We start from the raw sequence: 11194 nt of genomic DNA, 5'->3' as shown, positions 1-11194 counted from the left end.
ATTGCTAAATTATGATAGTCCTTATTTCTGAATTTATAGCAGCACAACAGTAACAGAAATTCAAAGCATGGTTTCCTACTTCATACCATAACATCTTAGAAGGAAAGCTTTAATTTTAAAATGATCATATTCAGATACAGACATTCCACAAAAGAAAAAAAAAGGGCAGGTAAGTGGGTTTAAAAATTAATCTGTTAGAGCTAATCTAGAACACAGAAATAATCAAGAGTTAGATTTCCATGCAGAATTAGTGAGATTCTGCTTAGCACTCTTGTTCAAGAAAATGACCAAATCTAGGGAGTAACTGTGGCCAAAAAAAAAAAAAAAAAAAATTTACATTTACATTTCCTCATCATATGGACCCACAGGAAGAGATATTTCAATCCATGCTTAATAGAAATCATTTATTATTTACCCTACAATACTATTATATACCAAAAAAAGCAAAGACTCAAAGACCTACTCTGCCTTTTTGTAGCCACTAAATTTCAAAGCACAATTTTCTCAAGATCTACAATTTCTACTCCAACTTTAAAAGTTAATATATTTACTAACTTTCAAATACCTTTTCTGAATCTTCAATATTTACATGGTTTAGCTCTTTCCCTCTAATATTTACACTCAAATTCTTTTTAACATTATGACTTAACAATACTTTTTCCTACTAAAAATGCTCAAGGCCATTTTTATCCAAGTCATACTATCATTTTATTACATCTTTTTGAAGCAAAAAGGATGTAGCTAGAACCAAAAGACACTGGAATCTGATTTAAAATAAGCCCTCAATAAATAATCTCTCAGGAGTAATATTTTGGATGGCTCACCCAATTTCAATAAAACATTCTGATTTACATAATATTGAATTTCTAGTCTTCTATATTGTGCACTTTAATAATAGTCAACCCATTTTCAAATAAAATAAACCTAGAAACATAAAATACTTAAATTTAAAAAAAGAACCATAAAAATACAAGTCCTTAAATTGCAGATTATACCACTGATGTAACTGTTTTATGAAATGTTAGCAAAAATCTTGAAAAATGTGACTGGATATTAAGCAATATCTCCTTTTTAAAATTTTGTGATTAACAGGACTTTTATTGGTAGTAAACTAGAGCAAACAATCAGAATAATACATATGCAGTATTCAGTACACACAATAAAAGTTAAAGAAATTCAAAACCTGTATAAAACAAAAAACTGGAGAAAAATCATACAGTTTAAGAGATACAGTGGTAAAGGTCCTCTCCATCCTTTGACTACAGCTCATACTCTGTACCCAATAGAACTTACCGCACTTACTGAAATAAGAAATACAGACTTTTTAGTATTGAGTGTATTTAAGAGGATTAAATACATTTTCTATGAATCTTGCAATGACAAGTTGGTGACCCTTTAGCTGCTAAAGCTAAAGGGAGGAAAGTGGGGAAAGGAAATTAACTAGTATTTTGTAACCATTTTTAATAATTTCTTATTTTCCAAACACTGCTTTTATAACAGAAGTGTTTTACACTTGCACAATATTAATTACTTTATTATACATGGAAGCCTGTGGTAGGCTGATTACACAATAAGACTGCAAACAACCAGTGGTACTTTTCTGACGTCAGAAGAGTACATAAGACTGAAACATCACCGAAAGTACATAAAAAACTCATCAGCATAAACATCAAAGTACATTAAAAAATATAATCAGGAAAAAAATACAATTGCTAAAAAGCGGTTTAGAGCAGAGCCACTGCCTATCAGTAGCTTCAAATGGCAATTAGCGTTCATAGCAAGTTTTGATGACTTTACAAGACCCCTGTACAATACTGACTAATGCACCCTTTTAAAATGTACATTAAAGGCTGTAATTTCACAAAGAGGTTCCGATGTCATTACTGTACGCAGACACACTCTTATCCCTCACAAGAGCTATGTCACGAGTTGGAATTACATCCTTATTAACATCTATAACTCTGAGTATGTGGGGTTTTATTATACATGGAAATCTGCAGGGTCTGTATTTTTTTTAAAAAAAAAGGTGGGGGTTGGGGAAGTTTATCCTACTGTTTTGTATTTGGATGCCACAAGGCTTATAAAATGCATAATGAATTACCTATTGGAATGTAAATGATTCTAAAATTGCAACTGTCAAGATAGGGAGAAGAGAGAATAAGGAAGGGCCAGAACTCTAAGAAAAAAGATAGATTAAAAACAAGAACAAAAAACCGTAAGTGTGGGTAATACATAACAGCACAGACAAGAGAACATTTTTAGGTCATGTATAATAAATAATGCATACCCCGAATTTCAACTAATTATACAATTCCAACTTGGGTTCTAATACTGGCACCAGCCCACCACTTGGGCTTCAATACTGCGCTAGATGTCAGTAGAATCGCTTAATGGAATTACAGCCTTGTTACAGGTGGGATAAAGAGAGGGTGCTTTTTTTCTTCTTTTATTAAAGCTATCATTCCAGGCTTTGATCAAAGATCCAAGAATATTTGTTCTACCAGGCTGGAATGAATGTGGTTTGGAAGTTCAGAGTACATTTAAAAGCTGCAACAAAATATAGGTAGCCAACAATCTCAGAATTTTGGATCAGCCCAGATGGAGATAGCAATTTGAAATGGTTTCGATCCCTTACTTAAATGACAAAATATATCATATCAGCCCAGATAGAGCAATTTGAAATGTTTTCGATCCCTTACTTAAATGATGAAATGTATATTATACTATCTGTAAGTTGGATATTCCATTACAGTGATAACGTACAGAATTCCCATGCGTTATTACACTTTCCTGAGAGTAAAGCAATTAGAATTAACCTTAATCCTAGCAACAAAGTTTTTTTTTGTTTTTTGTTTTTTTTGTTTTTTTGTAAGATTTTTTTGTTTTTTTGTTTTTTGCATTTAAAACATTTGGGCTATTCCCTGACGATCTATACATGTAAATTTGATTGCTAAACATTGTCACTTTGAATGTCAAACTATTTTTAATCTATTGATTTTGATTAAAAATCATAATACAAACAGAGCTAAAATCACACTAACAAAATAAACTAAATATGAAAAGTTGCATTGAAAGGGCATTACATTATTCTTAATAGGATCGTGTAGAAACATTCCAATGGCAGTGTTCTCAAAATAAAACAAAATTACATTAGAAGACCCCCAGCCTGGTCACTTTGGGGACCTTACCTGTAACTCTGGCTGGTGGGTGTCTTTACTCTTGTACTACATGGCTCACTTACATCAGACATCATATTTGTATACCCTGAGAAATCTGACACCGAAGTCCTTACTCTATGGTCCACTTCTCCATTAGAGTTAGTGATAAAGGTCATTGGCACCCTGCTGCCCGACTTAAACTGAGAACCAAACGCTTGTGCAAAGTTCTCAATCTGGTATGTTGTTCTAGGCTCTATGTCTTTCTGAGGATCTATCTGGCTAGCTAACTCCTGAGATGGAATCTGAAAGCTTGTAGAGGACTCTAAGTTTTTCTGTTGTTCCTTCTGGCTAGTCAATTTCTGAGATGAGGACTGGAAGGCTGATGAAGTCTCTAAGTTCTTCTGAGAATCTATCAGATCATCCAGCTCCTGGGAAGGTGTCAACTGCTGATGTGTAGCATCCAAAGCAGATAAATAAAGACCTGGTTGAGATCCAAACAACATCCCAAAAGGAGGCTTTGGCAATGAAGATGGCAACACTGAGGTAACAGATTGGCCGAAACCACACTCCAAAGGAGATGTAGTGTATATTTGTTTTTCTGGAAATAAAGTGTGGTTATGGAGAGGTGAAGACAAACTGACAAATTGGAAACCATGTCCAAGAGCAAAACCTGCATTAGTGGATTTTTCAAAAGCCTGCTGGAGGTATTTGGAGTATTCTTGCAACATGCTTGCTTTATCATTTGAAGGTGTTTGGGTGCCTGGGCTCAAATTTTCTTCTTGAACCAATTCTGAGTGTTCTCCTGAGGTGTGTAAATCCACACGTGGTTCTGTTATACTGAAAGGATCCTCTTTCTGGCTTTCTGATTTGTTAGAGTATTGATCCAAAATACTTTGTAAAACCTCATCAGGAATTCCAGACTTGTCATGGCAAGACTTAATATCAGCACTTAGAGCTGAGGAGTCAATAAGTGACAATGGCGCCTCATTGTCCAGAACACTAACACCTGCAGACTGAATGACGGACTGCTGGGAGACCATGTGTCCTACATTTATAGAAAAGGCACTGTTGCTGCTGGCAGTTGGTAAATATCTTCTTTTCTTTGAAAACTGCATGGCATCATCATAATTACTACTTATTTGACCTTGTTTGCCACTTGTACTTTGGAGAAGACTAATGGTCTCCACACTATTATTCGATACTATCCCAAGTGAGCCACCTGGTTTCCCAGACAAGGATTTCTGTCCAACTATGTCTGGTAATGGCGACACAAAATTAAGGTAGTTTTTATCTGTATTCTTTCTGCTTCCTTTCTTAAAGATCAGTTTTGGCACCCTTTTCTGTAGTTCATCTATTCCAGTGCCAATTATGCCTCCACTAGAAGACACAGTAGGCATTTCTACTGAGTAACTCTGCATGTTTATATTATTTGAAATTTGTGATTCATTTGTTTTACCAGTCTTATGTTCCTTGTTTTCAATAGCTATGCTTTTTGACTTCGTTTTTCTCCTTGAAGAACTTGTATTTCCCTGAGACAACACAGCCAGATTACCCATATTGTTATGGTTTGATGACCCAGGTTCCGCACTAGCGGCTCCTTTAACTATGACTTCGCCACATGTACGCCTGTGCTTCAACAATCTATCAGTCCTTGAAAAATACTGTTGGCAAGTGTCACACTTATATGGCTTTTCTCCACTATGTGTCCTCTTGTGTCTCTCCATATGGTACTTCTGAATAAACTTCATGCTGCACTGATCACATCCAAATGGCTTCTCTCTACTATGAATTTTCTCATGTCTCTGCAGTAGGTATTTCTGAATGAAACCCATACTACACTGGCTGCACTGGAAAGGTCTTTCTCCTGTATGAATGAGGACATGTCTCCGCAGGTGATAGGAGCTTCTGAAAGCAGCACTACAGTGATCACAAATATGAGGTTTCTGACTTGGGGAGAGGATGGCACCTTCTCCATCTCCAACCAAAGAAGGTTTGGAAGATGCACTTGGCTTCCTCTTGGCTTTGATTCCCTGAGATTCTGGCTTTGGCCTCTTTGCCTTTTTGACGTTAGTGTCCTGCTTTGGCTCCTCGTTGCCATGGTGGTCATCAGTCCTGCTACTGCTGCTGAGTAACACGTCGCGGTGGTGCTGGGCTGGTTGCTGCTGGACATGCTGGTGGAGAATGCTGAGGTCCTGGATGACGCCGTGGCTCCCTCCTTCCCCGCCTCCTAGGCCTGGGGATCTCTCTTCAGCCCCAGCGAACAGCCCCCCATAGTGGTGGTGGTGATGGTGGTGGTGGGACTGCTGCTCCTCAAGATCCGTGGGTTTCTCCTGTTTGATGCTAACCAAAGACTGCAAGAATCCCCAGGAGGTCCTCTGCGAGGGGAAGGCCGCGGCTGACGCCGCGGGCTCCTTCTTGAAAGTCATGTCCGGGGCTGGCGGAGGGGGGGGCTCAGCGGCCGGGGCTGCGGAGGTAGAGGAGGATAACACGCACTGCGGGGGAGGGGCGGCCGACCCCGCCGGCCGGGTGAAGCTGGTGACCGGGGGAAGCCGGTGGTTGAACATAACCATACCCTGGGGAAAGGTGGGTTCCATCTCTGCCCTCCTGCCGCCGCCGCCGCCGCCGCCACTACCGCCGCCGCCTGAGCCGCTACCACCGCTACTGCCGGTACCGCCGCCGCCACTCAGGAACCCACTGCCGATTTTCATACCCCGGAGGAGGCCTGGCTGAGGAGAGGAGGAGGAGAAGGGAAGAGGGAGGGAAGGAGGTGGAACCGGGCCCCGGGCCGGGACCACCGCAGCGCTCAGGACCCCGCCGCGCCGCCGCCCAGACCGCAACGCGCCCTGCGCTTATTCCCAGCCCAGTCGCCTCCGGCACTGGCACGTATGATCCTACGACTCTTCCTCGGGCCTCGCCCTCGCTCTCCCAGACCCACCGGCAACACTTACGGGTCTCGCCGCCGCCGCAGCCGCCGTCGCCTCCAGTTAATAAAAATAACGCCGTCCTCTCCACAATGGAATTAAAAGCCTCCCCTGAACTGCGCAGCCGCGGCGCGGTGTCTGCTGGGAACTCCTCGACCCGGCCAGAGGGGAGGTCTGCGGCGCCAGGGCGCCTGCGCCACAGCTTCCGCCCGGCCTGCCTGTCAATCACTGGGGCGGTTGGGTGGAGGCGGTGGGGCCACGGCCAGAGGGGCGGGGATTTGGAGCCCTGCTAAAAAGGGGCTTCCGAGGCGAGTAGGCGTGATTGGTGGGCTGCGTCAAAGGAGATGAAAGTGGCTGAGGGGTTCTGGGCGAAAAGCGCTCATGAGATGGAACCCGAACGGCAGGAAGTTGCGGGAGACCGTGCTGCAGTGTGGCGTGGGAGATGCAGAGGAGGGGGCTGGAGGACACGGTGGGGGAAACTGAGGCATGAACGTTGGGGCTTGCTTCACTTAGGGTTTGCAATCCAGGTGTTGAAAGAAAATCCAAACCCAGCAGTGAATCATTTAGGGCACTTTAAGTTTTATGTAAAAGCATTCAACTCCAAATGCTCAATATTTATGAAAGTGATTAAATAGATAGATTACTTCTGTTATTCCTTTTCGTTTGGAAACAATAATGGAAGCATATCCTTTGCATTTATAGGAGGAGCCTACTTTGAAACTGAATAGTGGTACCGTGGCAAAAAAAAGTTGTCTTACTGCCAACCTACCTGAAGGCTATTGGAAAAGGAAACCGCGTGTAATCCAGGTGCTGCAATCCTGTAAAACACGCCCACACACATACTTCATCATCATCAGATGTTATTTAAATGCCCACGTACCTTCTCAGTCTGGCTAATGAGTCTGTTTGCCACGTTATGTTGCTGCCTGGGCCTTTATGTTATTTGACAACTAGGCCCTTCTAAGATCTCTGCAAGGATCCACTCTCTCCAATGTGGAATACCAAGAAACCCATGCAAAATTACGAATTTTTCTCTTAAGAGAAAATTATCAAGTAAAATCTGGAAATCAAAGTTATCAACAAAATCAAACAAATATTTATTCAGTGCCTAATGTACACAAGGCACTCAATTTCCTATCAAGCTGCAAAAATCTAAACCAGACATTTTCCTAATTAAGAGTATTTATAAATCGCATAAATTTTTAACAAAAGAACTAGAACTATGACAATAGTTTACTTACATAGTATATTTTCTTAATGAAATTACATTTTCTTAATGAAATTACATGTACATCTCAATATTTCTAGCTAAATAACTTCTTATAATTAAATAATAACTTCTCTGAGAAATTTCACAATTGAAATCATAAGGATTATTTACTAATACTTATGGGCCTCTCCTAGCCTGCCTCAGAAACTTAAAAGACAATATTAATGAGCATTTTGAGATAAGAAATCATACTTTTCTAACCCCATGCAACTATGTAAGCATTCTACCACTTAAACTGAAACTTTAATACTGTCTAGTATAGTTGTGATATTGCAAAATATATATTTGGTCTTCAATCCGTTTCCCGGCATAAGACTCCTAAAATCCTTGGAATCTCCAAAGTAATAAATGTCTTTTTGTATGCTAATGAGTTGACTAATGGCTGGCAGCCCCTAGGTAGCTTCAGAATGGGGGGCTGATCACCGGAAAGACCAACGCAGGATTAGAGTGTTGGGACTTTCAGCCCCACCCCCCAACCTCCTGTGAGGGGACAGGATCTGAAGGTTAAGTTGATCACCAATGGCCAATGATTTAATCAATCATGCCTACATAATGAAGCCGCCATAAAAACCCAAAAGGACCGGGTTTGTTGTGCTTCCGGATAACCCAGCACGTGGAGGTTCCTGGAGGGTGGTGCTCTGGGAAAGGGCTTGCCCCTTACCACATACCTTGCCTTATCCATCTCTTCATCTCCTGTTTATCCATACCCTTTGTAATATCCTTGGTAATAAACTGGTAAACATAGGCAAGTGTTTCCCTGAGTTCTGTAATCTGCTCTAGCAAATTAATGGAACTCCAGGAAGGGCTCGTGGGAACCTGGATTTATAGCCAGTCGGTCAGAAGCACAGATACAATAACCTGGAGCTTGTAATTGGCATCTGACTTGGGGGACCATCTCGCAGGATAGAGCCCTTAACCTGTGGGATCTGATGCTATCTCCAGGGAGACAGTGTCAGAATTGAATTGGAGGACACCTGGCTGGTGTCCCCTGTAGAACTGATTGCTTGCTTGGTGTGTGGGGAAATACCTGGACATATTTGGTCACAGAAGTCTTCTGTGTTGATTGTTGAGTGACAGTGTAAGAGAAGCTGAGTTTGTTTTTTTCTACGATAACTAAGTGTTAAAGACTGAAAATTCAAAAACTTAAGGCAGTAGTAAAATATTAGTCAATGCCTATGAGAAATGAGGCTGTCCCTTTATTCAGGGTGTCAGTGTTTAATGGTAGGCTGGGATGCATATAAGCTAGTCCAAGCATGAAGGGCAGTAGGACACTCATATGAAAAGCCAACTTTGTTCCTCAGTTATCAAGATAAGAAACCTGTCATTTCTCTCATTCACTCTGTCAGCCTTGAGATACTCCAAGCAGACTTACCTCTGTGTTGTACACCCCATATATCAGGAAGATAAAGAGACCCTGTAAAATAAAATGGAGGGGGAAAGCTGTTAACGCTAATCATTTCAGCGGTAGAAATACCTGAAATAAACTTTCCTGGGAACAGACAAAAGAAGACACACTTCATCAAGGTCAATTTATTTTCCTATTTTTCAACATTAGAAGGTGTACCTTGAGCATTTATATGATAACGCACCAGCACATCACTTAATAGTGGTTATGCTATGCGGTTCTTTAGAAGTGGAAAATAAAAATACCGTTCCAAGAACATAGGATATTAATTAGAAAAATCAGTATACCAGTCTCTGAGAGATAGCTGGGTGATGAAAAAAATTAAACTCAGAAAAATGTTATCAACATAATCACAGAAATAACACTAAGCATCAGTATTTCTAAGCACAATTTTAGACTATAGCTACTAGAATATGTTTCTTACAATTTTCAATGGGATGAAAATTGAAAAAAATTAAAGTATAAAGCAGCTAAAAAGATAAACTTAAGGTAATAAGTATGAATAGTTTTTAAAATACTACTTAACATACCAGTTCAAGGTAAAATTTCACATTATCATCCGTCGTGAACTGCATACATTTTTATTGTATCCTAAACATATGTAAATGTTCCAAAGATCTATTTATTAGTGTTTAGCTTTAGAAAATGCTTAATTATGAAATATAAATTAAACCTCACTCTTAAATCTAAAATCTTAAATTTTGAAAGTAAATAAAACTGATACGTTTTAAACTTAGTAGAGACAATAGGGAGAAAAAATTTCCATGTGTTTTGGCCTTGGAAAGGAAATGAAAATTTATGTTGTACTATTCTTGTTAGGTACTAATAAGCCAAATATTAAAGAGGAGTCTGGATTAAATCTGGAAATGGTTCAAATAGTTAAGCAATATGATATTGCAAAAGGAAAGTATTACAGGAATATTTTAACTTAGATCTTACAGATAATGGAAACAATCCTAGAACAGAGATTGTATAAAACAAATGATTTTGTTCTTGTTAGTTTCTTTTTTAATAGACTATTTTTAGACCAATTTTAGATTTACAGAAAAACTGAGAAGATAGTACTGAGAGTTCACATATAGCCTACACCCAGTTTCCTGCGTTATTAACATTTTGCCTTAGTACAGTACATTCGTTACAATGAATTTTATTCGTTTTTAATATTAATACCTGTATAATTTCAGAAATGAAAACTATTGTAGTACATACATTTGCATTAATAAAAAAGATTAATGAAGAGTTTTGAACAATCAAAAATTTCCATTTTGGTCATAAAATTTTAAAAATTCAAGTATAGTCAGAGTTCTTTTTACCGTGAACACATGATGTCCCAAAGCTCAGTACCAACACTCGATTCCATCATTCAAGTAACCTTGGTCAAGATCTATATAGTGCAGACTAAATTCAAGCTATTTAGATGGTACTCATTGTTTAGACCATTTGTCCCTATTCTAGATAATTCTTATATAAATCAGAGAAAAATGAATTATCTTTTTTAAAGATAATTCTTCCCTCAATAACTGCTAATTCTTTATTCCATATTTTGGTGTATAGATGTGAAATTAAGAGTAGATCCCTCAAATTTTTAATTCTATTTATAAGATATTTATTGCCTTGTGCAATAGATGAGTTCCTGAGTAAATAAAATTTCCTGAACATTGAACCATATGCCACTATGATTTCTATAAAAGAATCCCAGCTGTTTACGTGAAATCTATGTGATGCTTTGAAAATCAAAAAGCCCTTTATTAATGAGTACAGTCACTCCTATAATTTATCTGTTTTTTAAGTTCAGTTTTCTCTAAAAGAAAGGAGAATAAAAAAAGAAAATCCCAGCCTGGGCAATAGTGGGACCTGGTCTCTACAAAAAATAAAAAAATTAGCCAGGTGTGGTGGTGCATGCCTGTAGTCCCAGGCCCTCAGGAGGCTGAGGCAGGAGGATCACCTTAGCCCAAGAGTTGTAGGTCATTGCAGTGAGCTATGATGACGCCACTGCACTCCAGCCCAGGCAACAGAGCAAGACCCTATCTCAAAAATAAATAAATAAATCACATTTTCTTCCCATGTCTTGGTAAACTGAGAATATGGAGTATGTTTCAATATTTTTATTTACTGCACTTTTATGTTACTCGTTATACATTTTTAATACATTTAACCCTTTAAAGTAATGTAAAATGATCAACAATAAAAATCTCCCTTTTGTAAAAAAGGATTTAGACTTAAAAAGCATTTTAGATAAAGCCAACTTTAATCTCAACAGTTTTTTCTCTTCCTCTTTTTTCTCAGCATATGCACACCTAACAGCATGATAGGCAAGCCCCAAAAGGATGGTTTCGAAAGACCATGAAGAAGTCTGAAATGTGAAATTGCTCCAAGGACTCCCTACATCTCTTTCTCTTGGGGTGTCTACCTGATGCTGCCAGAACCAGCTGAAGGGTAG

General features: G+C 39.1%; 1 protein-coding gene across 2 annotated transcripts; it reads right to left on the bottom strand.

The window, feature by feature from the left end:
- Positions 1-1075: 1075 nt before the first annotated feature.
- Positions 1076-6868, bottom strand: ZNF281 (zinc finger protein 281). Of its 2 annotated transcripts, XM_012650472.1 has the most exons (3): positions 6849-6868; positions 5731-5884; positions 1084-5622 (listed from the first exon to the last, which is right to left on the bottom strand). In XM_012650472.1, exons 2-3 carry the CDS (start codon positions 5864-5866, stop codon positions 3185-3187), a joined length of 2574 nt encoding a protein of 857 aa, XP_012505926.1. In that variant the 5' UTR covers positions 5867-5884; positions 6849-6868; the 3' UTR covers positions 1084-3184. The 2 variants fall into 2 exon arrangements, with proteins under 2 accessions (XP_012505925.1, XP_012505926.1); XM_012650471.1 differs by having other exon boundaries at positions 1076-5884.
- Positions 6869-11194: the final 4326 nt, after the last annotated feature.

This window comes from Propithecus coquereli, unplaced genomic scaffold (assembly GCF_000956105.1).
Source record: "Propithecus coquereli isolate 6110/MARCELLA unplaced genomic scaffold, Pcoq_1.0 Scaffold328, whole genome shotgun sequence".
Lineage (NCBI taxonomy): Eukaryota > Metazoa > Chordata > Mammalia > Primates > Indriidae > Propithecus > Propithecus coquereli.
The sequence above is the reverse complement of the archived record's forward strand: the minus strand, read 5'-3'. Positions and strand labels throughout refer to the sequence as shown.